Raw genomic sequence first — 27,475 nt, 5'->3', positions numbered from 1 at the left:
TGGCCATTCAGACTGGGCCTAGAGCAAGGATGGGGAGGCTGTGTCCTCCAATTTCTGCTGGAGTACAACTCCCATCATTCCTGACCATTGGCCATCTTGGGTGGGACTGATGGGAGTTGGAGTCCAACAATATTAGGAGAGCTGTGTATTTCCCACCACTGCCCTGGAGGCCAAGAAAATCAGCAGTGACAGCAGTAGCAGGGGAGAAATGAAGCCACTCAAGAAAAGGTGCCCAGCAGTCGCACAGGCCTATATGCCAGTGGTGGGGGACCTGTGGCCCTCCAGATGTTCAATTCCTGCCAGTCCCAACCAGCATGACCAATGGTAAGAGAAGATGGGAGAGGTACTCCAGCACTCTCTGGGGGCCAGAGCTTCTCCACCTCTATTATATGTGTCCACTCAGAAGCAAGTCTCATTTAGTTCAGTGGGGCTCCTTCCCAGGTAAATGTTGTATAGGATTTCAACCCAAAAACACCCTGTCCAGCCTTGCTCCCCCTCAAAATGGAGCTTGTAGCATTTTAATCAGCAGTGAACAACTACTCCTAACTAGGTTTGTTTAAAGCCCATGATTTATTTATTTGTTTGCCTGGGAAAGCACGTGCAAGCTAAGATACATGCATAACGCTGTGTTCCTACCCCAGGGAAGCTCTGAATGGCTCATTTCCCAGAGATCGGGAAAGGCTAATTTTCCCGGGGAATAAGACATTTGCCACGGCTTCTGTTGTTGCGGTAATGGTTTCTGCATGCTATCTGAGCCCCCTTGTGCACATCACTCTCGTACAATTTCCTTTACATGCTTGCCCGATACATCTCTGTGGGCTTTTAATTACCAAATGCACATGTTGCCTTCTGGAAACTGCAAGCAAAAAGGCAAGGAGGGAGGCTATGTGGTGACATTTGCCCAGAAGATGAATAGATGCTGGAGCTGTAGGATTGAGCCCAAAAGGATTATTATGATGAAATGTTGTTAGGGCAACTACTTCAAGAACTCTGCCATGCAGGGGAGTTGCGACTTGAGCAGAGCTCACCATACAGGATAATGCTGAGAGAGAGAGAGAGAGAGAGAGAGAGAGAGAGACTAAGTGAGATGAAGAGAACTTCAGGATACAGGAGGTGTGCAAGTATCAAGAGAATTTAGCAACATAAAGATGCATTCCCAGAATTACTTAGTGCACATTAGCTGTCTTGAACATTGCTTAACTACCCTGCCCAACTTTAAATGAGAGTGAATTTCCAGGGGAAATGGAGGAAACAAAGATTCTAAGCAGTGATGCCACTGAAGATTAAAAATATCAGGCTCCAAATATGGATTTATGATTTTGGGGAGATTCTGAATACAAAAGTACACAACACATACCATATTTTATGACGACATCGCCTGCCTCTCTCAGAATGGCCTATGGCTCATTTTCAAATAAAGCCTAATGACCAAAGATTTGTATCCACCAGGAGCTATGCATTTAGTACTGTGGGCCCAATTATACGGAACTTTCTTCCAGTTGAGGACAGACAACTGGAAGCTCCCTACTGAGGTTCTGGTGTCTACTAAATGCCCCTTTTTTATTATTCCCACCAACATTTTGATTGAAGTCTGATTTCAGAGTTTTAACAGATTTTTATTTGTAATGTATATTTTGTAAACTGCATAAAGACAATGGTTGTTAAGTAGTATGTAAATAGTTTAAATAAATAAAATAATCACATATACTTCAAGAAGAGGGCATCCACAATGTAAGTGTAAAGACCCTTAGCCTTACCATTTTTGGGTTGGGAAGCCCTGCATTGTTTACAACAGTGCCTTATCTTGCTACTGAGCTATACTTGCATACTGGAAAGCACCTACACATGTGCAATAACTGAACATTTAGAACTCTCAACAAATATCCCCCCTTTTTCAGTGTTTTCCAATTCTACTCATAATTCCTGTGTTGTTTCTGAATACTGCTGAAGGCAGTTTGCCCTTCTCTAATTCTAATTTGGGTTAATGAATGTGAATACAGAACCAGGAAGGGTCTTTGTGTGGCCTAGGGAGAGCTTTATCCCTAGGGAGGTCCCTTTGCTGTATAATTGGTTTAAAAGCCCTGGTCTACCTTGTCGAGAGAGATGTTGAGTTAATTCCACTCAAGATGAGTGGACTTCATTGACGTCAGTAGCATCATATTACTGCCATTACCAGAGAGATCAGTACTTGATCCCAGAGATGAAATTGCATTTGTGAACATCTCCATTAATTTTCTATTTTTTTTTTATTAAAAAACCCACTTTTTAAAAATGATATTTTACCAACACAAACATTTGTACAAGTCGTTTTGAACCGATCACTGGAGAAAAGAGACAAAATGGCTGAAGTATATTCAGGGTTGTCTCTCTTTTTTAATTATTTTTATTTGATTTTACAAATTCATTCACACACAAAATCGCAAATTATAAAAATTACACAAGATTCTTCTGAATCTCTAGACTTCCCTCCTCCCTTCCATGGATTCCTTAATTAACCTTTTCAACTACATACAATAAATCCTCCTAATTTTCTAGTCCTCCATTGTATCCAAAGTCTCTGTAACATTACAAGAGTTATTTAAGACCTGCCAAAGAGTTCAGGTGTTTATAGTGGTCTGTCAAATATAGTATAAATTTCTCTCATAATTTGTGGAAGTTTTGATCCTCCTGATTTCTGATTTTCCCAGTCACTCTTGCCATCTCTGCATAGTTCATTAATTTAATCTGCCAGTCCACTTTGGTAGGGACTTTATCGTCTTTCCAACCTTGGGCAAGCAGCATTTATTCAGGGTTGTCTGGTCCTCACATGCTTTAAAGTAGTACTTTTCAAAACCTATCTATGTGCACCACCAGCAGAACAGCACTGGTTTAAAGTCATCAGTTTGTAGTATAGTTGGACCAATGTCCAAGCTGAACCATGCTCATGAGCAACCAGGTCTTCCTTCCTCTTTCCAGTAGAAGCTGGCTGTGCAGAGTTCTGATTAGCTGTCTCTTGTGACAATCATGACTCTGTTTCAATCCCAACTCCATGTTTGGCTGTGCAGAGTGCTGATTGGCTGGCCCTTGTAGAAAATCATAAAGCACAACTCCCCCTGTCCTTCCCTTAACAGCATTGTTTCAAGTTAAAAGAAAATAAGCTTGTATGTGTCTGTGGAATTCACCAACTGGGGATGGGGGAGAAATTCGATTCAGTTCGCATTATCTGAAACAATATGTGAACTTGGTTGTCCTTCAAAATTTGAACTTTTCTGAATTTTGCAGACCCAGAAAAGAACCTTCAGGTCATCTGAATGTGGTGCAATTGAGCAAGTACAGTCAGATTTTCAGGACCTTGGACAGCCCCACACAAGCAACTTGCTCCAAGTTCTGCAGTCCCCAATGAAACCTTTGCGTTCTCAGTCTGTGCTATCACACTCAAGCCTCACCTTTGTTTATGTTTTCCCCTGGAGACTAAGTAGCTTAAATTATTATCTAGCACTCCAACTCATTCCCCCAATTTATTTCCTAGCTTGTTGTTTGCATCGGTAATCCAGCAGTGAGGAGCAGGGAGTTCCAGTGGGGAAGATGGTTGCTTGTTTGGGAACCTCAGTCTATGGGGATACCTGTTCACGGGAACATGAAAAGGCTCTGGCTCAGAACCAGTGTGGAGACCAGCTCTTCTGTGATCTTTGGCACTGGCTTTTAAGATCTGGCTGTGCCCTTGTCTAAGGTGGAGTCTGAGCTACTGCCCAGGGTAGGTGGCTGGGGTGTCATAGCAGTCTGTGGTAAAAGATATGAATGCAGCAGGAGTGTTAGACTCCTTAGGTCAACTGTGTGGAACCTGCAGCCCTCCAGACATTGCTGAATGACAGCTCCCATCATCCCTGGTCATTGGCCTTGCTGGCTAGAGCTGATGGGAGTTGTCATTCAGCACTGACTGTACGCAGACCTGCATAGCTTTATAGAGGGACTTGTGTTGGTTCCTGTTGTTCTCTGGATTCCCTTTCCCGCCTCTCTGCCACACCTTCTCTTATTATTCCCAGGTGACCAGCGCAGCAGTGTTGTCAATGAGTCCAGCAGCTTGTTAGGGGGTTCCCCTCGACGGCAGTGTGGGCGCAAAGGCTCCCCCTATCACACCGGGCAGCTCCATCCTGCCGTCCGAGTGGCTGATCTTCTCCAGCACATCAACCAGATGAAGACTGCAGAAGGCTATGGCTTCAAACAAGAGTATGAGGTGAGAATTTGGCCCCAGGCTCTACCAAATTCATAATCCCTAATAGTGATATGTGAAGCCCACTGAACTTGAAAATGAGAAAGTGAGAGAAACACCCCTGTTTTGAACCCTGATCCTCCAGAATTCTGCACATGGGTAGAATAACCCCCTCCTATCTGATCCAGATATTTGCCTACAGTTCACAGAGGGCAGTGAGGAGGTTGGGGACTAGCACACTGGTCCCCAATCTCCCTTATGCCATTCTAATAATGTGGGGGGTGATGGACAGGGAGATTAGAACACCCAAACTGAGCTCTAGATCTCTGGAATTCCTGTGTTGCTATGGCACGGTAACCAAGATGCTGGCTTAGCCTGGGGAATTCAAGGGGAGTTTCTGTCTCCCGGCTCCTTTCTTCTTCTTCTTTTCTGAAAGGACACTGTGTTCCTAAACCACAACATCACCTCTTATGCCATATCAAAATGGAACATGTGCAGCCCCTCTGCTTTGTGACACTGTCAGAACAATATGGTTTATGTTTCCCGTGGGACATGCCTATTGAAGGTCCCTCCATTCTCTCTGCCAAAAAATATTACTGTCTCGTGTTCAATTGTTTCGGATGTCTGAGACACTCGCTCCTCTCCAATATTATGAATTTGACAAACCTGAGCTAGTCACAATAATTAGGGCACCTTGAAAAGCTGTTGTATATGTTCCAAACCAGTCATTTGAAAGGCACTTGGATATTAGGAACAAGCAAGGCAACATATCATTTTCTTCCACTTTCTCTTTTTTGCTCATAGCAGCGGGGCTGCAGTTATTTCACATGCGCACAAGAGGCTTGCGCACACGCATACACACACACACACACACACACACACACAGTAGCTCTGTGTAATAACAGGAAATAAAGAACCATGGGAAACAGAAGATTCCATAATCTGGGGGGCGGGGGGTGGGAGGGAATGAGTCATTTCTGCAGGGAGGGAGAATACAGATGTAGTGGAATGAATCCACTTTAAAAGTGCCCCCTTGGGGAATCCCTTTAATGAAAATAGACATTGATGAAAATATATTTCCACCCTACCAGTGATATATCTATATCTATGTGTGTCTGTCTAACTATCTATCTATCTCTATCTCTATATATGTGTGTGTGTGTGTGTGTGTGTGTGTGTGTGTGTATATATATATATATATATATATATATATATATAGCCCCTTCAAAACATTTATTCCAGGGTGGTTTACAATGTAATTTAAAGCAAAACAACAATAAACTATACACTAAGCCAATTAAAAGTATTAAACACACCACATAATCAGCACAGTGCAGACATTAAACTCGCAATTAAGGCAGCAAAGTAAAAACTTCAGTTCAAGGGTTTGTAAATGTAGCATCCTCTCGACACAATGGCTGCTGCTACCTGAGGGATGCAGTTTGGAAGCTAGCAGTTCTGGTCCTGAAATGTGCGGTCCATAGGGTCTTTGCTTTTGAAAATGTAGATCTTCCTCCCTAAATTGACTTTAGAGCAGAAAGCACACTAAAAATGTCTGCTACACAATTAAGGGTGAAATCCTATGCAAATTTAACTGGCAGTAAGTCTCAGACTGTGCACACATTGCACTTTTTCTGCACGCATACACACACAAACCCAAATCCTGGGAACTGTAGTTTGTTAAGGGGGCTGGGAACTGCAGCTCTGTGAAGGGTAAACTACAGTTCTCAGGAGTCTTTTGGGTGGGATGTGCTTTAAATATATAGTGTGTCTGGAGTCCCATTTAACTCATTAGTACTTGCTCCTGAAAATACAAGGAAAAGATTGTACTGGAAAAACAGAACAAAACCTAACAGTGAAATCCTACAGACTTGTACGCAAAAGTAAGTGATTTCCATGGAGCTTACTTTCTAGTAAGTAGACATAGGGCTGGAACCTTAGTCAATTAATCATATGTGTTTTAGTTGATTGATTAATTAAATCCCCATTTTTCTGTCATTGATTAACCACCTATTTTTGCTGTTTTCATGCCAATTTATAATCCAAAAGGATGCATACCCACCCAACACATATCAGCGGGAAACCACAAGGGGAAAAGGATACTTACTTTGTTTTAAAGATGATCTTCCTATGCATTATCAGGCATTATCAAGAGGCAGTCTCCTTTCTAGGCATGAGAAAATGCCTATAAGAACGTAAGGATCAGACCCAAAGTCCTATCTAGTCCAGCTTTATGCTTCCACAATGGCCAATCTGATGCCTCTTCTAAGATGGTACTTGCCATTTGTAGCACCTGTATTAAAAAAAAAAAAAACCTCTCTCTCTCTCTCTCTCTCTCTTCATCTCAAACCCTTGGTGAGTTAGGCTCTGGCAGATTGAGCAGACAAGACCAAAAGTGGGCCCAATGGTCAAGAGGGTGGTTTCTGAGGATGTGGCTCACCCTTGATTCTGAGATCTGTGGGTGACTCCCCTGTAGCTTCTTCTGTTCTACCACCATCCTGGAGCATGCAGCTACATAACCAGTTACGGGCCCTTTAAGGATTGCATACAGCTTTCCCAAATGGGCAGAGACACTGCAAGGAGAAGGCCTTGCCAGCCTCCTCAAGAAGAGCCCTGCTGAATCGGGCCAAAGGACCATCTATCTATTGTCATGTTCTCACAGTGGCTAGTCATAGAATCATAGCATTGTAGAGTTGGAAGGGGTCCTGGTGGTCATCTAGTCCAACCCCCTTCAATGCAGGAATATGCACTTGTCCCATATGGGGCTCGGACCTGCAACGTTGGCATTATCAGTGCCACACTCTAACCAACTGAGATCAGATGCCCTTCTAGAGGCATTCCCCCCCACATTTCTTCAAAGGTAATCTTTTGAGGTCCATATTCCAACAGTGGGTGGGGCCAAAGCCAAGAGTGGATGGGACCACTTCTTTCTCTGCCTCTCTCCACCCCTTTATTTCTCTCTACCTCCCTACCCCAACATGCAGGTAACTGGAGTTGGGATAGAGATCCCTCTTGCCATTTATGCAGAAATTAATTTTAGGGCCACGTGCATTGCAGGGGGTTGGACTAGATGACCCTCAGGTCCCCTCCCAACTCTTATAATTCTGTGAAATTAGACTGAGTGCTGCCACACATTACTCACCTCTGCTTCAGATGCTGTACAGTGGTACCTCAGGTTACATACGCTTCAGGTTACAGACTCCACTAACCCAGAAATAGTGCTTCAGGTTAAGAACTTTGCATCAGGATGAGAACAGAAATTGTGCTCCGGCGGTGCTGCGGCAGCAGCAGAAGGCCCCATTAGCTAAAGTGGTGCTTCAGGTTAAGAACCATTTCAGGTTAAGTACGAACCTCTGGAATGAATTAAGTACTTAACCCAAGGTACCACTGTACTTGACTGCTCTGTGGTTGGCCACAATATGGATTCAGCTTTCTGTGTGCATGTTTGTTTTTATAAAAAAAGTGGGTCATCTAATATTTTAATGCAGATCATCTTAATATTCCCGAAAGATATGTGCCCCTCCTTCTGCCCTGGTCATTCATTGGGGAAGCCACTGTGAGCACCTCACCTAGGCAGTGGGTCTTGATGCTGTATGGTAGAGCCCACCCCTAGGGGAGCATCCGGTATCTGTGCTGTCAAAGGAAATTATGTGTGCTTGTTCCCCAAGTATTCTTTATGCAGATAATAGACTTCTGTTCTTCCTAGAGTTTCTTTGAAGGCTGGGATGCTTCAAAGAAGAAAGACAAGACCAAAGGGAGACAGGATCACATGCCAACCTGTGAGTGTCAGAGACAAAAGTTCTTTAAAAAAAAAAATCCACAAAGAAGGGAAAGGGAAAAATCAATCTCTTTCTTTCATTTCGGATGTTTGAACGCCCCAAAACTCTCCAGCGTCTGGAAAGTATGCATTTGGGTTGTGGTTTGCAGGCATCCGAGGACTGTCAAATGCACAGCAGAGGTTGCATTTTGCTCCAATCTGGGTTCAGTTTTGCAAATGCAGCCACTTCATTATAGCCTGCAGACTTCAGATCTTTGCACCTCGGGGGGATTCCATTTAGTTTGAGACGTGTCATTCCTTTGCCTGGAATTAAATATGTCACACAAGTTGCTAGCGCAGGCTTTGTGGGCTGGAAAGTCAGTTGCAGCCGGATAAAATTCTGCCTGGCAGGAGGAAAAGGCTGGGAGCGTGACGTGACCTCAAAACTCTGAAGGGAATAAATGCCGGTGCTCAGGTAGCATTTATTAACTGAGAGCAGTGTTGCATAGCGAGTAGAGTGCCAAACTAGGACCCATGAGTCTAGGATTCAGGTTCACATTCAGCCAGGAACCTTTGGCTAGTTAGTCTCTCTCAGTGCAACCTAACCTCAGACAGGGTTGTTGTGCAGGGGGAAGTAACCCTAGTGATGAAGTTTCAGTTAGTGTGGAATAATATGGTAGCGTGGGCCACCCATTTGATTCTGTACCAAACACAGGCTGTGAGGAACAAAGGAGGCTGCTTCATACTGAGCCACTGGTCCATGTAGCCAGGGGGTTCCAAAGTGTATGTGCTGTCATGCTAAAAGATCTACCGTATTTCTTACAAAAGCAGAGCAGGGATTTTGTGGCACCCGTGACACTTGCCAGTTCTGCAGATCAAAGCAGTCAACTAGGCATATATAGTGTTCTCGAAGCTACCAGCATGAGTTTGACTAAACTGCGCGAGGCAGTGGAAGACAGAAGTGCCTGGCGTGCTCTGGTCCATGGGGTCACGAAGAGTCGGACACGACTAAATGACTAAACAACAACAACAACAGGCATATATAGAGTTAGGTGATCTCACAGGTAAACTGGTGCCAGGGTTTATATTCTAACAGTTACACCTGGTGTGCTCTGTGGTGTGATGAAGGGTCAGCATTGGCAAAATGTTCCTAGTGTAGTGTTGTTCAGGATGTGCTGAAACTGCCCATTGTTGTTTGCTGCCACCACTGAGTGAGTCAGCTGGGCCCATCAATGGAGAAGAGGCTACATCAAAGGGCTCTTTCCCTCCCCCCCCTTAAACCTCAAACCCGAGTGTGATAGCATTCCACTGCAACATTTCAAATACTTGTCAACTGTTCAAGAAGTCCGACACATGGCTGCGTGGTGTGTCTGTCTGTCCGTTGGAAAATGTAGAGTTTGGTGGTCGGGAGAGTTTTGGAAAGAGTTGAATGAGTAACCGGGGACATCCCCCTCCATAGAACAGAGGGGGAAGCTGCAATTCACTTGGAATCTGTGCTGTAAAATAACTCCGCTAAAGACTGGTTTGCCTCTGCAACACCACCCTAGCCAACTATTTTTACCGCTTCTAATTATAGCCTCCCGTTCTCTGCGTTTTGCAAATTGAAATTTCATGTGAACATGATGACAAAAACGAGAGCTAATTGTTCAAAACAGCATAGTGGGAGCCAAACTCAGATTCCACCCCGTTCCCCAACCAAACGTCACAATCAGGTGTCAGGCAGGGCCAACCCACCTATGAAGCAAGGTGAGGTGACTGCCTCAGGCGGCAGAATCCACAGGGGCAGCAGACCTGATGTAGATCTTTATTATCCCGTGGTTCCTGATGCAGATCTTCAATGACCCCTTCTTCCTTGGCAGAGAGGGAGGGCGCCATTTTGTGGTCTTCCTCAGGTGCCCAAATGTCTTGGGCTGGACCTGATCACTGGGCAGGTTCTGCTTAAGAAGCTCTGGGAAGTAAGCTGCCCATTGACTGAACTCTGCACTGAGGCAGTTCCATCTTTCTGCCCTACATGGAGGAAAGCTGTCCGTCTCATCCTAATGTTGCCCTTTCCTCAACTCTGCTACCATCATGGTGCCAGTTGGTATGCAGCAGATGTCTTCTTCGGGTGGTGACATGTGTTCTGGGTCACTGGTCTTCAACTGGTGGGTCAGGACCCAAAACTACATCATGGCCTGATCTAAGGTGGGCCACAACAGCAGCACTACCATCATACAAATAGAAGGTAAAAGTTAATAAGTGGGTCCCCAGAATGCATATGTGGGTTTAAGGTGAGTCTCAGGTCTGAGACTAGTACTCTAGGTAACATCTGATCCACCATATCTCAGGTAACCATGATTTTACAGTCAAATGCATTAATTTTGCGGAGTTTGTTAATGTAGAGACGAGAGATTTATTCAGAATCAGTGTAGCTGGCTGGAAGTGTAAGAACTGAGGCTGATGAAGAAGAGTTTGGATTTTGATATCCCGCCTTTCACTCCTCTTCAGGAGTCTCAAAGCGGCTAACATTCTCCTTTCCCTTCCTCCCCCACAATAAACACTCTGTGAGGTGAGTGGGGCTGAGAGACTTCAAAGAAGTGTGACTGGCCCAAGGTCACCCAGCAGCTACATGTGGAGGAGCGGAGATGCGAACCCGGTTCCCCAGATTACGAGACTACCGCTCTTAACCACTACACCACACTGGCTCATCGCCAGTTGATCAGTGAATTGATTAACAAATGAATGCATGAATTCAATCAGAATAAATGGTGATATGAATATAGAACAGCCATTTTGAAGGGGGAAATGCATTTTTCTTTTTTTTCTTTTTTAAAATCATTTTTATTTGATTTTACAAATATAAGGCATTTTTCATTTTTAGACGAAGTATTCATGCGTCTTGAGTAGATACATTTCCTCTATTCCCAATGTCCAGACTGTGAGTGCTGCTGTTTGTAGCGTCAAAATGGCACCTCCCACCCCTAAGGTATCACCAGGCTTGGGAAAACACTTAAGGTTTGCAAAAGTCTGGAAATCTGGTGGTGAAACCAAAGAGGGGCCTCAAAAGCAGCACAAAGAGTTCTAATGGGTTCAGTGTGTAAGGAATGCTTGAGGAAGAGGATGAAAAAGTATAGTGAAGGGGGCTGGCAATGGAATAGCGTGGCTGGATTTCTGAACAGGAGACCATGCATTGCAACCTCCAGCAAAAGTTGGTGGCAGGGCCGTCTTACCCATAGGCGCTAGGGGTGCAGGGCACCTGGGCGCCGGGCTCTCAAGGGTGCCAGGCCAAGAGTCTGGGGCCCGAGAGTTGAATCCGGGGAAGAGCCCACCCATCGGTCGGAGCGCCACGGCGGGCTCTTCTGCTGTGGGCGTGAGTTCGGGGGTGACCAAGCCAGCAAGACACTGAGGCGGTCAGCCGGCTCCGCCCTCCTGCATGCATGGGACTGGGCAACCTGGGGTGGGGGGCGCCGGGTGGATCTTTGCACCTGGTGGGTCAGGACTCAAAACTACATCATGGTGCCGCATATGCTTAAGACAGCCCTGGTTGGTGGCATGAGGTGGGTGGGGTGGCATTGCTCACCTGGCTTCCCAACACAAAGCATCCATTCGAGTTGCCGAGAGGGAGAGGAGCAAAGGGGCAGGGAGCTTGGCATGTTGCAAGCTCAGCAGTGAAGCCAATCCAATACTCCTGCCACTGTGCCTACACTGCACTCCCTGCTGCCTCCTCTTCTCAGAAACTAACAGCAACTCTGGGGATTGGAAAGCAGGTGAGCATCCCCACCTCACCTGCAGCACTCCACTGACTGCTACTGCAATATCTTGTTTTAGATCCCATTTTTTTATGTCAGAAGAGGCATTCCCTCCTTTGCGAGAGATAGGAGAAAGGAAATGCTGCTTCGAAAGGGCATCTGCTGCCCCAAAATTTGCAAGTACATCCCTTAAAATAATAATGCAGGTTTTTTGTGTGGTTTTTTTTTAAATAGAAAAACTGCTGCCTGATTAAGTGGAGAAGCCTTTTTAAAAGCTCAGTAGATTTTTCATTGCTTGATCAATTGTTTAAGCATTGCAGCCCTAGTATGCCTGTTCTTTAAATCTACCTTAGAGCAAAGCCTTGATCTCGGCTACATTGTGGCAAACCTCAGGTACCTATTGTGGCTTTTGCATGGAGACTGGAGAATTCAATTAGTAAAGCTTTTGACATTGCTCTGTGTGGCTGGGGAGCCAAAAGGCCTTGGATTTAAAAAGAAAAGAGCAAAAGAATGTGAAGCTTGAGGATTCTGGCCAAACCCCACAGGCAGGCTGAGATGTGGAGTAGCGCAATAATGGCTACGGGTTAGGAGAGAAGGACATCTTTTCTGGAGTTGTGTGCCTGATGAGCAGAGCTCGATTAGCACCAAGGCAAATTGCAATTGTGGGTCACTGTAGGAAGAATCATGTGATTGTTCAAGACTGCAGGAACTCAGATGTAATGTACATCATGCAGGAACTCTCTGTGATGTACACCCAGGTTTCAGAGTCCTGGTAGAATGACACCAGGGCTTGTAGCCCATGTTTGAGTTGCACTGCTGGAGTCTGATGTAGCCACTGTCCAGTAAGTGACTGGAAATTTAAAAGGAAAAGCACCTTGAACTTATGAAATGGGGAGTCAGGAGATTAAGGTCACCCAGTGGCTATTCTGCCTGTCCTGGACTGATAGTCCTATCTGATTTTGTTTCCAGATGATCGGCATCGAGTTAAGCTCCATCCACTTCTTGGGGACCCCAACTCAGACTATATCAACGCCAACTACATTGATGTAAGTGCATCAGCGCCCCTGACCTGTTTCCATTGCCTTACCAGCAACCTTCTCTTCAGCAAAATCTCAGTCTTGAGCTTTTTGTCTCATAGAAACTTTCTTGGCTGTGTGATCTAGAATTCTCTTTGTCTTCCATGTTTTCCCTGTGTCTCTCTCACACATGCACCCTTAGGAGCTCCACACTTCATGCAGCCTGATGTTACATCTGCCTTTAAGAATGCTCTTCGGTTCCTGAGGAAAATGCTACCTTTCCCTTTCCCTGTTGCTCCAAGAATGGAACATGATGGTACAGCAGTAGATCAGGATAGGGTTAGATATATGTGAAGGACCATATGCACTCTCCTTCAAGAATGGGGAGCCTGTATCTCTCCAGATGTTGTTGCACAACAGCTCCCATTAGCCTCAGTGACTATGGCCAATGGTCAGGGATGATGGGAGTTGTATTCCCTCCCACCAACACATACCAAATAAGGACAAACATAAATTTCCCATCCTTTAACAATCCATGTTATGTCTAGAGATGGGCATGTTTCCTAAAAATTATTCAAGTTCTTCCAGGAAAAGAAAGAAGGAGTAATTTTTCTGAGACAGTCCAAATATAGATGCCAGTGACCCAAGTGAACTGTAAGCTATAATAAACAGCACATGCTCCAATACCAGAATCGATTTTAGAAATTACCCCAATTAAACCAAAATTAAGACAAACTAGAATGCAGCACAGACCAAATTCATGGAACAATAAAGGAACAGAACAAGAAAAACCCATTTGTCCCCCCAACTGTGAATAAATGATGTAAAAATGTACATTGAAATAAATGCAAGATTGTGTGTGTTGAGTCAATAACTGTAAAACTATAAGTGAAGATACACACAATATGTGAAATATAATGCTGTCTGTCCACTGATAGAAGGAGCCCATCAACAGAATGAGGGAGGGAGGTAATTTTTAATGATTTCACCCTACTGCTACCTCCATACTCCCTACTAAATCTGCACTAGGTTTCCCAGCCCTCCAGTCAGGCTCCCGTGATGAGGAAGAATTGCCAGCAATGGTCTCCCTCCTCTGTTCCACTGGCACACAACCTAGATACCCTATAATACAGAGCAACTATGAGCAACTAAAACTTTTATTTAGCATGTATTACAGTGGTCTGCATGGTGGCAATATGAATTTCATCAAATGCTTGCTGGAGGCTCGCACCTGAACTGTTACAAATACAGTCTATGTCCATATTATGGCCATCCACTAACACATGTTTTCAGAAACAGAATAGGGACAATATAATATTATAAGTGATCTCTAAATCCCTCCACAAGTGTAAAGCCTCTGAAACTATCTGTCCTAGAGCTGAAACTAATTTCCTTCCAAAGCGTCTCAGAAGTTTTCTTCTGCAAATTTTGACATCAAACATGCACTGAATAGTTGAAGACTTGCCAGTAGTTTATGATACCTATAGCTGACATTGAGTCACATTTGTTTTCAGTATTGGACTTGATATTTTACTTTGGTAGTTAATATATGATGGTATTTTATAGCTGACAAGCAATGACATCTACCACATTTGACAATTGATGGCTTATCTAATTTTTGGACACCTGCCTAAATCAAAAGATGCCAGAATGTTGAAAACACTCAAATCTCAAATGCCACATTCAAAATTGAAATTTGAATTTCAGATTCAAAATTTGGCAAACCAACCAATGGAGAATTTCTGCCAAATTTCTAATATTTGTGAATCTTTATTTCAGCTCTAGACTCTTCATGGCTGTCTAGATTGTTTAAGTGAGGCAAAAGAAACCAGATCCAATCCCAGTGTCCTTTGCTGCTGCTCCTTCTCTGCTCATCTATGTTGCTGTCTAATGTACTCCCTCTACTAAACAGTCTGGTCTTCCTCAGATTGTGTCTCACTAATCTGTCTGTCTCTGATCTCTTTTTCTCTTGAACCTGTGTCCGATTGGGCTTGCTAAGATTCGGATAAACCGAGAAGTAAGTATATGTCGAGTCCCTCTCCTCTATTCCATCTTTCTTCCATTTAGAAGTCCTTTAAAATATATCCAGGGGTGGAGAATGTGGTTGGGGGCACACAAGGTGGTTGCCTCTACTTCAGGTGTTTGCCACTCCCCCCAGATGGTGCCTAACAACAACTCCCATCATCCCTGGCTATTGATTACACTTGCTGGGACTGATGGGAGTTGTCATTCAGCAACATCTACAGGACCAAAGCTTCCCTGCACCTACTTTAACTCACACCATCTTCAAATATCTGAAGGACTGTCCCATGTATTATAATGGTTTGCATGGTGGCACAGATGATGTGGACTTAATCAATGCTTGCTGAGGGCTCATGCTTGAACTGTAAGCATCCAGAGACTATTAGCAGGGAGGGAGCTTTTCCAAGCTGGAGAACATCCCCTTCTGGTTAGATGATTGAACATGGGTGTATATTAGGTCCTTTGCAGAACTGATGACTTCACATATAAAATGCAAAATGAGAGCGTAGGTGGCCCCACAGGGAGCCTCGTGTTTAGCTTTCAAGCCAACCTGCTGTGTTATTGGTTACTGGCGCTGTTACATCTTTCTCTGCTCTTTGGGCCACTGCTCCCCCATTAGGAGTTACTAATGCGTGCAGTAAGTGGCTTGGATGAATGAAGGTGTTCACAATCATTACTCAGGACCACATGACTTCTGTGAACAGCAAGGCTGCAAACAGGGCTCTTGTGCTGCTCTCAGTTCCTTGCTGCTTGTGGACATTAATCAAGGCTGCCTTCGTGTACTGGGAAGCACTTGTAGGCTGCTGTTACCCTCAAGGTGACCCATGCTCAGGCTGAATCCCAGTGTTTGGCCTTGTGTGCACTGTATGATGGTGCCAGGGGTAGGTGGTGGTGGTGGTGGGGAACACCAGTTATGTTCAGACAACTGGATTGAAGTGAGGGGTAGTTGGGTTCACACATGCAAGCTCCACTTCAGAACCACCCTGTTTTGAGCAGGAAGGTCTGAATGAGGATCTAAGCATGTTCAGGCTAACATGCATATAATCCTCTCCGTGTGTTAGAGAATAGCTGTAGCTCAGGTAGAACGTCTGCTTTGCATGCCAAAGGTCCCAGGTTCCATACCTGGCATCTCCAGGTAGGGCTGGGAGAGAACCCTAGTTGGCACCCTGGAGAGCCTCTGCCAGTCAGTGTAGATGGCACTAAACTAGCTGGACCGGTGGTCTGGCTTAGAATAAGGTGGCTTCCTGTGGTCTTGCGCATGCCTTCCATTGATCAGGAACTGTGCCTTATCAGGGTTCCAGGTGGCAAGGAGAATTATAAATGTGTTCAGCTGAATGTGTTTAGAATTCCCTTTTCAGACCTTCCAGATGACCATGGGAAGCCTGCAAACAGGGCATGAACGCAACAGCACACTTTCCCAGCCACTGACACCCAGAGGCAGATTGACTCCTACACTGGAGATAGAACATAGCTATCATGGCTTATAGTCAATGATAGATTTACCCTTCACAAATTTGTATAATCCTCTGTGAAAGCCATCCAAGTTGGTGACCTGTTATGGTAGTGAGTTCCTGAGTTTAACTGTACACTGTGGGAAGAAGTGCTTTATTTTGTCTGTCCTGAATCCTCCAAACACTCCGCTTTCTTTGATAGCCCTGGGTTCCAGTATTACAAGAGAGGGAGAAAAAGACCTCTCTCTGTCCACTTTCTCCATATCACCCCTAATACCATGCCATGTATCTTGCTCTGCCTTACTAGCCTTGTTTCTAAACTTATATGCCCCAAATGGCACAACCTTTTCTTGAAGAAGAAATGCATCCTTGTTGCCTTAGCAACAGCATCTCACTGCCCATTTGGAGTGAGGACAGTGAGAGATCTGTATTTGCCCTCAGTGGCATCATAGTACTTTAAATGTGTGGTTTGAACGTGGTCTTGGTCCAAAGCATGCAGGATCTGGGCAGGAAACTGGGATGTAGGCACTGTGGAAGGGCTTTAGTGGATATTTTGGTTGAGTGGCTTTGCTTTCAGAGGGACCCTGGCTGAGGATCCAGTTGGACATCCTCTAACCAACTTTGGAAGTTTGTTGGGGCTTTGGTATGTGTGGTATAAGGGATAGCAAAAGGGGATTGGTTAAGTCAGCTTTAAGAGCAGCAGATTTTGGGACCAATGTTGCTGGTGGCGTTCCATGCAAATGCAGGAAGTATTTCCACAATTCCCTCCCTACCATAGGAACATAACACACTGTCTTATTCCTTCACAGGGTTACCACAGATCCAACCACTTCATAGCCACTCAAGGTAAATCATTCTTATCATCTTCTTCCTCTTTCACATTCCAGAATTCTTGCCCTCCTGCACCACTTGGGCTTGTTTTGGAGAATAATGATGGTGATGCTAATAATAATAATAATAATAATAATAATAATAATAATAGTGGTAGTAGTATTTGAGCATGTAAAGTTTTTCTCCAGGGAGAAAACTGCAGGGCAGAAGACCTAAGCCTGTCTCCCACACATGCACACGCACAATGTCCCAAGCACAATCAGAATCGCTCCTTTATCCACGATTGCTATTATTAAAAAATAATAATCACAAGAAATCATTAAAAATGATGGCTCTCCCATGACATCTTTTTTAATGGTCCTGAGCGTGTGGGCAGCAGGGACCCAGAAAAAAGCAACAGTGCAAAACTGAGTGGGGGTTGACATATTCAATCCCTGGACCACCCTTGGTTTAATTATTGTGATGATTAATTAAAATGATATCCTGTCTTTCCTCCCAAAGGAGCCCAGGTGCTGTGTATATGTGCCCCCCCCCCCAATCTCTCCATCATTGGTGGACTCGTGGGGATTAGCAGATCCTCCTTCATCTTGAAGGTGATGGAATGTGTGGATTCAGCCAGCCCAACACATTAATTTATGCCAATTCAAGATGTTCATTTTACTAAACAATTTAGACCCCAAATATCTGAAAGGGGACACTCTTGGTAGTCCTCAGAAGTTTGGGATGGAGGTGTCTTGGGAGAGGGCTTCCTCTGTGGCATTCCACTGTGGAATTCCCACCCCTCAAAGAGGCATCTGTGACCACCATTGTATCATTCTCCCCATTCATTGAAGACACACCTCTTTACTTGGCTTTTGACAGATGAGACTTATTTTTAAGTTCCGCTACTCCCTGGTGCAGTCTTTCATGTACAGTACATTGTTCCAACTGCTTTTTAATACTGTAATATTGTACTGCTGTAACTCACCTCTGAGATTTTTGTGGTAGAGGGTAGCCAGGAAATACCTGAAACAAATCAATAGCCACCTTATTTTTGCACATGACGTCCTTTAGCAGTCTCTGTGGTTGCTTAGTTCTCTTCCATCTCAATGCTCCAGGCCCCAAACAGGAGATGATCTATGATTTCTGGCGGATGGTGTGGCAGGAGCACTGTTCTAGCATAGTGATGATAACCAAGCTGGTTGAAGTGGGAAGGGTAAGAGACTCCTTCTGTTCTCCTCTCCCCACACTGTGGGTTCCAGAGGGGTGTGCTTTATTAGCCCTGACCCCTCACCCTACCCTTAGACACACAGATGATTTTATTTTGCTATTGCAGGTCAAGTGCTCCAAATACTGGCCAGATGACTCAGAGATGTATGGCGACATCAAAATTACCCAGGTGAAGTCGGAGACATTGGCGGAATATGTTGTGAGGACGTTCACTCTGGAGAGGGTAAGCTCTTCAAGCTTCAAAGCTCAGCACAGTCCTGTCTGTGGAAGCATTGCTCTTAACCCAAAAGCTGGTACATTGGCCATGATCTTCCAGCAGCAACAGGTGGCAGAGATGTGTTTCACTGAGGCTTCCATCGCTGGCAAAAAGGTCTGCAGGCTAGGAAGACTGCAGGAGGGCTCCTATAGAACTAAACAATAGCAACCACTGAGCATTGAGAAGCCATTTTCACTATCAGGACTCCTTCTGGGAGGCTATGTGTGTGTGTGTGGGGGGGGGTCATCTTTCTCTTCTCAACTTAGACACCCTCAGACCTTGCTATTCTGCCCACCCATACTGGTTCCTGGAGTAATGTGCAATGCTCATGTGCAAAGCCTATGGTTAGGGTGAGGAACCTGTGGCCCTTCAGATTCTGTGGACCCCAACTGCTAAACCCCCACCTTCAGCCTTGCCAATAGTCATGAATGATGGGAGTTGTAGCCGCATGACATCTGTGTCTAAAGCAGTCTCCCGCAACCTGTTGCCCTCCATGTGTTTGGTACTAGAATGTCCATCAGCCTCAGCTAGCATTGTCAACGATCAGTGCTGATGGTGTCCCAATACCATGCAGGGCTGCAGGTCCCCCAATTTCTGGCCTACCATATTATTTTGATGGATAGTTTAGGGCTGAGCAGAAACAGACCTTCTGAAATGCTTCATCCTATTTGCAAATCATAAAATTGGAATGGCCCATGCCCATTCACTGAATATTCTGGGATGGGAAGGAATTTTCTAACAGTCTGGAGAGGGTTTTTAAAAATCACAACACATTTTCTTCTTATTTTGGCTATGAATACTGAAATATAAGATATTGATAGTTTGTGCTGGTTGATGAAGGGAGCAGTGGGTTAAAAGAAGAGTGAGCAAAATCACTGCTTCCTACAAAATGTTAAACTATCTGTCTATCTCTATCATCTATATCTATCTATCATCTATCTATCTATCTATCTATCTATCTATCTATCATCTATCTATCATCTTCACAGTTGAGCTTGAAATTCCTCTACTCTACTCACAGGCAGCAAAATGGGTGGAGCAATTTGAGTGGAGTTGGAAAAAAGAAATTTCCTTCCTTCCTTCCTTCCTTCCTTCCTTCCTTCCTTCCTTCCTTCCTTCCTTCCGTTGGCTTACCTCTAGATTTCTACATAGTCAGAAAGCACCATGCTTAGGCTGTTAATCCACAAAAGCAAATGGTATCCCCCCCCAAAAGCAGGGGTGCCAACTATAGGGAGTGGAAGCGGCTTCGGCCCCCTCAATATTTGTGGGGGGTGAGCCCCACTCCCAATATTGAGGGGGCCGCCATCCCCCACTGCTGCTGGTGAGTGCTCACGCACTGGGCTGGACACATCATGTGACGACCAGCCCCCTCAATGTGGTAAGCAAGTCAGTGTCCCAAAGGTAGAGCTTTTCTGGTGTATTAGTTCAGATCCTAAGATTATTGTGCATTGTTGTCCTCACTGATTTGACACACAACACCAATTTCTCTAGCAATCAGTTATAGGCACACTTGTGTACACAACTTTTCTACCCACTCTGTTTTCTTTTCTTTTCTTCTTTTTAAATGCTATTTCGAAAGTAGCAGGGAAAGGCATTAGGTACACATCGTTCCCCATCATTACACATTCTTATGAAGTGCTGACCTTTTTCCCAGGTCATAGATCAAAGTGCTGATCAGCTTCCTGTGCCCCAGCCTGGTGCCTTCCAGAGATTGTTGGTCTACATCTCCCACCACCCCTGATCATTGGCCATGCTGGCTGAGACTGATGGGACTTATAGTTCAAAACATCTGGATGCACCAGTCTGGGAAATGCTGACATAAAGAATCCAGTTTTTTTAACGGCTCAACAGACCAGGCTTAACATGTAAGAACTTGTTCATCACCAAATGGCTTTCTGTCTCTGCCTCTCCCTTTTGCATCTGCCATAACTCTTTGGCACAATGTTGCTATATTTGGGACACTTGTTTGCAACTGCAGCTCTGTGATTTTCACTCCCCAAAATGAGAATCGGGGATGTGCATCATATCCTTAGACACTGAGGGTAGAAAGAACCTAGAAGGAAGAGTAGTTTGTTTATTGACTTCGTATCCTTTATAGCTCTCCTGGAGCCTGGCACAGCAAACCACAAAAGAGGACCATTTAAAAGAAAAGAAAAGCATCTTTAAGACATTTCAAAACATTTTTTTCTAAATGTACAGTGTTTAGAAACAATCACATACCCTCACAGTTATTAATGTATTAGTTTCTTATGAGCCATCAAATGCCTAGGTAAACAGGAATATTTCAACATTCCTTCTGAAAGTCAATAATGAGGGAGGCAGATGCACCTCGCCAGGAAGGGAATTCCACAAACAGGGAACCACCAGCAAGAAGGCACTGTCACAGGTCAACATCACGTTGGCTTAAAGACTCCTTGAAAGTCCACTTTCATATTGTGCTGCATGTGTGATGTAAACAAACACAAATAGGTGGTTTCCTTTGATGAAGAAGATGGAAACATGGTGACATTATCTGGAAATGTTTTCTTTGAAGAAAAAAATTGTAACCTGGACCTGGAGATGCTGCTACTTGAGGCATCTTCCTTTATAGACTCTGTGTTGTGTACAATTTTGACTTTAGAATGCAAGGTGTTAAAATCTGGAACTGGATTTCAGGGGGATGGGAGCAAAGTTACTAGAATGTTTCAGGGTGGACTTTACCTTTACCTCTGCTGGCAGTGAAAATAGTGTCTTGTAGGTAGGTAGGTTAGTTAGTTTTTTGAGATCTAAAGCCACAAAGAACCTGAGGGAGTTCATGATTCACCTCAGCACATCTTGTTATGCTGTGATCCAAATTCAGGATTTTCTTATTCATAAGAATATTTATAAGGTGGCAACTAATAAAAAAAGTACCAAGGTAGTGCACAATGAAGTCAGGAAAACATATTAGAGCTATAAAATCATAACATTATAAAACCACAAAGAACAGAACAAATGGCCAACACTGAATCAAATAATTCTTTAAAAACACTTGGCAAAGCAAGTACCTTCCCGGAAGGTGGGAACCGTCCTGAAATTGCCTTGTAATTCAGAGTACGCACAGAACCAGTGCACACACCTAGTATTTGTGTGTAGCCATTTCCTAGCCTGGGAGACTTTTGTCTTTTTTCAGTCTTCTCTTTTGGAACCCAAACCCTCTGCTCACCTTGACATCCCCCTTTCGCCAACCACGCTTAGTGCTCAGAATTCCTCCATCTGAATCTTCCTTGTTTATATGCACTCTTTAGGTACTCCATTGAAGGACGTTCTCTCAGTAAATAGTGCCGCAGAACAGCCCTTTATTTACGTGGTCATTCTTGATGGTTTAATTTCAGGCTAAGCGCCATGTAATTGCACAGGGAATGGACAATTATTTCTGTCTTCTAGACAGGAGCTGAAAGCTTCGTGGCAATTATTGAGCAGTTCTACTGTATCTCGAGACATCCGCAACTGTAATTCACCCCCCCTCGCCCTGTAATCTAGAGGAACGTTAAATCACAACCTTGTTACAAGTAAAGTACCCGAGTTCCGTCGGGAACTGGTTGCCTTGTAATCGTTCCAAGGCATTCGCCGCAGCTCCAGTTTCAGGGAGAAGGACCACTTAATCAGTGGCCTGGGATTTCTCCACCAAAAAAGAGGACGGAACCTCCTAGCCAGTGTATTAAATCGTGATACCAGCTCAGCCAAGCTTAACAAAAATGCAATATCACACTATGATGAGTGATTTAGTGTGAAAGGAGATGTAGCCTCAAAAGGAGAGAGGACAGCATGACCTCCAGTCATGGGGTAATCCTGTGAATATGGGATAGATGAATCTGTCAATGTTGGTTTCTCTACGTTTCTCATTTTCTCAAAGCATAAGTTCAGTTCGCAATGTTTGCACATCAGCCTGCAGTTATTATTTGCTTGTTAAAACGATCTCACTTCGTCAGACTTTTAGCACTTGTTGTTCCTACTTTTGCATGCCGTTTTGTCTAGTCTACACATTTCTGGAAAGCAATTCCTCCCTAGCAATCTTTGCATGTTATTTCCACTGATATAGATATTTTTGTATGCAGTGTACACATGCAACGTTTCTAACGGCATCACAAAAATTCAGAGAAGTATCCATTCTGAAGGATAGACGCAGTTCAGTCTGCGTAATTGTGGGAGAGGAAAGTGTGACTTAAGGGGGGGGTTGCATGAAAATTTTGAACGGAATCAAACCTTCCTGGTTCTGCTGGGAGGGCAGCAACATGGGAAATACACAAACCTTTTCTGAGATGAATCTGCCAAAGTGAAGTCGTGGCACCTGGGTGGGAATTTTGATCAGGCAGCAATCCTGCCGTTAGAGCTGCTTCATGTCAGAAACCACTGTGTTTATGCTCTTATCTCATGCTGCCTGTAATCATCAGCAAAATCTAGCACCTGTAATTGCTTTCCACTTGGCATCATGCCACATCGAAATCTAGAGAATTCCCAACAGCTTCTCCTACATCAATACTTAGATGTTCTGGGTACGTAGCAAGAGTTCTGGTAAATACAAGAGGTCCCCATCGGTGTTGGCATTCTGCCGGCTGTTGAAGATGCACCTGTTTAGACAAGTATTCCCCTGAACTTGAACTTTCCTGATTTGATTGTTTAAATTGCTCTTCAAATTGGTTTAACTGTTACGCTTTTTAACAGGATTGTTTTGTTGTGGTTTTTAAAATTATGGATGTTTTTAACATGTTGATGGGATTGTTTTGTTTTAGTTATGTATGAATCACATCATTGATTATTAACTTGTAAGCAGCTTAGAAACCACTCAGGTGTGTAAGCAGTATATTAATGAATGCATTAATATTAGGTGAGCATCCAAGGTCAACTTAATTTTGAGTGTGATAGCTGCTTGTTGCAGTGGTTAACATCTTTCATGGTGAACTTTATTATTTCCTCCAATTTTGAGAAAATGCAAATTCCAAGCTGCTGGATCCTGTTCAATAACCTTCTGTTTAATTACAAAAAATAAATAAATCCCTCTATAATTGAGGAACCCTTTTTCCTTATGTGTTCATAAACTGTAATGAAGTCATGCTTCTGCAGCAAACCATGTATAAATGGTGTGTCATGTTCGGAATTTGTTTTAAAGGGTTAGATTTTAATATTTATTTTACCTACTTATTTATTTCATTTATATGGAAGAGCTCAAGACAGTTTACATGGTTGGTCCCTCCTCATTTTGTCCTCGCAACAATCCTGTGAGGTAGGTTAGGTTGAGAGAAAGTGATTTTCGCTGGCCAACACTCTAGTCATTATACCACACTGCCACTTTTCTAACAACAAAGTTGAGCTCAGAGAAGCTAATAATGATAATAATAAACCTTGGCAAAATAATAATAATCAATATAAACAAACAATCAAACAAACAAACAAACACCATGGTAAATAAGCAAAGCAAGAACAAACAACTCAAGGAACAATGCAGTTCAACAAAAACCCATAATAATGTTAAAAATAGTGATTCCTAATGGTTAATTAGAGGTGGAATTGGGTGACCTGCCCTCAAAAGATGTGCTCACCCCATATTGCTGTTGTGATTTTATGTGATATTGGCTGGTCTTATTGATCAGGATATTTTTATTGCGGCCCATTTTGAGATTTATTTTTAAATGAAGAGCAGGCTATAAATTTCTCTAAGGAATAATGTAATGCATTGATAGCACTTTTAAACACAAGGCCGGGCAGTTAAGGACTCCGGAATGCAGCAAAGGAATTGGGATGATGAGAATTTTGGAAGCACCTTTAATGTTAACCTCCACCTTCCTGGGGAAACGTCCAGTGCCCGATTTACATATAAGCTAAACAAGCTATAGCTTAGGGCCCCACTCTCTTGGGGGCCCCCCAAAAAATCAAAGGAAAAAAACCTGGATGTACATTTCCAAAATATAAGATAAAAAAACAAATAAAATAAAACCTACATACAGCAACAGTGTTTGTCTTGTGTAGGCTCCTATGATGTAAGTAATGGGCCCCGTCTGCTGGCCTGCTCCCTATCACTGGTTTGCTCATTCTGCATGGACTGTTTGCATAAATTACCATATATTCAACACAAAAAACAGCGACAATTTGTTGTTGACAAAGGACAGCTGGACATATAAAGGGCCCCATGACCTTCAGTAGCTTAGGGCCTCATCAGACCTAAATCCGGCCCTGGAAACATCTGTAGGGCTAACCCTACTTTCTCTCTCCCTGCCCTCACCTCCTCCTTACAGAGGGGCTACTCAGCAAGGCATGAAGTAAAGCAGTTCCACTTCACATCATGGCCAGAACATGGGGTGCCTTACCATGCAACCGGGCTCCTGGCATTCATCCGCAGAGTGAAGGCCTCCACGCCTCCCGATGCAGGACCCATCGTTATTCATTGCAGGTAAGTTTTTTTTTTTTTTTAAATCATATTTATTAAAGTTTCCAGAAATATAGAAATACAAAGAAAAAAGAAAAAGAAAAAAAAGATATTTAAAACCTTACTTTCATTGCCTACTTTCTGGGACTCCCCCCCTCCCCCCCCGACTGTATTCCCCTTTCCTTATTTTGGTTCTACAAGCTCTCACTCCCAATTTGAAGCTTAATTTGTTTAACCCACTATCCAGATTGAATTGTACAAATCTTGCACCGTCCCACGTCATTAACAAGAAAAGAAAAAAGATTTTCCCCAAGATCCACCCCAGTTCCTTCCACGAATTCCCTTTTTTTAAACACGTCCAATCAAAATAAAATGACATGCGTAAGTTATATAAAGAAATAGAAAATAAGAGATATAAAAAAAAATAAATTCAAAAGATTGTTACACAGCCTTTGGATTCCAAATCTCCCCCCCCTTCCCCGGTTTGAATTCCCCATGTCCATCAGTCTATACATTATCATCCTGGAAGTCTCAATTCATGGCCAAATTTCTCCCCAATTCCATCTTGCCGGTTTTCTTTTAATTTATTAATTTTAATGGTATTTAACTTCAAGTGTCCAATCTAACAAAGGCCTTTAATTTCCTTGATCTTTACCACTCCTCCCATTGTTCTTTCCGTGTCGTAGTCAGTCCTTTGTTCTTCTTATTCCTCACTTTCTCAGGTTTCTTGTCCTGTTCAGCTGCTAAAACTTTCTAATTCAGAAATCTGGTATCTCTACAGAGGTTTGTTATTCAGGAACAAAAACTTACGTCCAGTCCCTTCCTTTCTTCAATAGAAAATTCTATTATCTCCTTTAATGTAAATACCTCTGTAGACAAAATACTATTTCAGTTTTGCAGCTTTCCCAGAAGATAGCAAGTCCTGTGTGAATCCCGGAGTATTTTTCCACTTACGACCGTTCTTGTAATGTCCCGATACCCCTCTAGGGGGATTGTAATAACTTTGTATCCTCTAATCCAAAAGTCAAATTGTTGTTCCTTATTTTCCGACAGTTTATATCCATATTATAACAAATTGTAACAAAATTAACCAGCAAAGTCCTCGTAACAAAGTCCTCTTTATATTCTCCAGCTTTGACAGCTACTTTGACAGCTGTCAAAGTCTCCGTCTCTCTTCACCAGGCTCCGCGAATCGCCCCGGTTCCCAGGGGGGGGGTTGCATTTTCCTTCTCACCCTCCACTCTTCTCCTCCAGCACAGTTCTTATAATTTCGCATCGTGGAATTAATGATTTTTATCAGAAATATACTTCCCTTTGGACCTTGGTTACTCAGTCCTTGTTTTGGAATGCTTACAGTGGGGGGGGGGGATTGACTTCCTTTTTAAATCGCCCCCGCTCGTGCCAAATCCAAAATTTTGAACCCGGTTTCCCAATTACTCACGGGTTGTTGTTAATAGTCCAAATTTTCAATGGAAGAAGTCAGCGCTCTCCGTCGAATGGCATGCGGCTGCGCTCGGCAGGGAAAGCAGAAGACTCAAAGCACCACGCCGCTCCCCGGCACCCGATCCGAAGCCTTTAAAAAGGCTCCTTCACGAGTCGGGAGGGCGCTAATGGTGCAAGCCGAGTCACCCATGTCCACGGATTCCGTGTCCGTGGTTTTTAAGGGTCCCCGCGTCGCCGGCGCGGTAGGACCCAGCCCCTGCCGAGCAGACTCCCTCCGGAGCTCGGAGGGAGTCCGCCATTCGGCGATGGCGCCAACCCGGAAGTCCTTTCATTGCAGGTAAGTTCAATACTAGGGATGCAAGAAGGCATCATTCTCCATGTCACACGCAAGACTGTTTCTCTTCCTCTAGCGGTTCATCTTCTGCCCTAAACCACATTGTTCATATTGATGTCCACTGTGGCAAATTTGCATGCCTTATGTCATTATACATACTTAATCGCATAAATTGCATGAAATATACAGTGGTACCTCAGGTTACAGATGCTTCAGGTTACAGACTCCGTTAACCCAGAAATAGTACCTCGGGTTAAGAACTTTGTTTCAGGATGAGAACATAAATTGCGCAGCAGCAGCATGGCAGCAGTGGAAGGCCCCATTAGCTAAAGTGGTGCTTTCGGTTAAGAACAGTTTCAGGTTAAGAACGGACCTCCAGAACGAATTAAGTTCTTAACCAGAGGTACCACTGTATTGCCATTATGTTAATCCACCCAATTCATTCAATTTAAAGGAAACACAATGGGATGGGAAGCCATAATCAATTCCGTATTGTTTGTGGACTGAAAGCAACAATAGCAAGTACTGATCGTATTCACTGGATTGATTTTTGCTCTGGATGTGGAAGGAATAAGCATTTTCCTCATCCATTGCTGTTTTTGTTGGAATTCCCCAACGTCCCTGATCAAGACAATTAGGAGCAACCATTAGATTTTGCCTAATGCTCATAGAGCCTTTTGTAATATAACTTGTAAAAATATACATTATGTTCAATAATGAGAGCACGAGGAGAGAATAATGATCCTCGTGATGAATAGGGTCCCCAGCTCATGGTTGAAAAAAGTCAGTGAAGAATTGGGGCATTATCTGCAAATTAGTAGTAAGGAGATATCACAGAAAATGATGACTTTTGTCTT

General features: G+C 43.7%; 1 protein-coding gene across 10 annotated transcripts in view; it reads left to right on the top strand.

Annotated features, from left to right (window-relative positions):
• PTPRU (protein tyrosine phosphatase receptor type U) overlaps positions 1–27,475 on the top strand; it is a 375,331-nt gene that overhangs the window by 293,847 nt on the left and 54,009 nt on the right. For 4 of the 10 annotated variants that reach the window (XM_081015391.1, XM_081015395.1, XM_081015394.1 and 1 more), the window contains 8 exons: positions 4,023–4,213; positions 7,896–7,968; positions 12,644–12,720; positions 14,690–14,707; positions 16,973–17,009; positions 18,092–18,189; positions 18,310–18,426; positions 24,711–24,865. In XM_081015391.1, coding sequence (XP_080871517.1) covers positions 4,023–4,213; positions 7,896–7,968; positions 12,644–12,720; positions 14,690–14,707; positions 16,973–17,009; positions 18,092–18,189; positions 18,310–18,426; positions 24,711–24,865 — 766 coding nt within the window. Of the gene's footprint in view, positions 1–4,022; positions 4,214–7,895; positions 7,969–12,643; positions 12,721–14,689; positions 14,708–16,972; positions 17,010–18,091; positions 18,427–24,710; positions 24,866–27,475 lie in introns of all 10 variants that reach the window. The other 6 variants (XM_081015388.1, XM_081015396.1, XM_081015393.1 and 3 more) reach the window with 2 other exon arrangements.

The sequence above is a fragment of the Podarcis pityusensis genome (assembly GCF_964106645.2).
Source record: "Podarcis pityusensis genome assembly, chromosome: 8".
Lineage (NCBI taxonomy): Eukaryota > Metazoa > Chordata > Lepidosauria > Squamata > Lacertidae > Podarcis > Podarcis pityusensis.
This window is presented reverse-complemented; position numbering and strand designations above follow the sequence as displayed.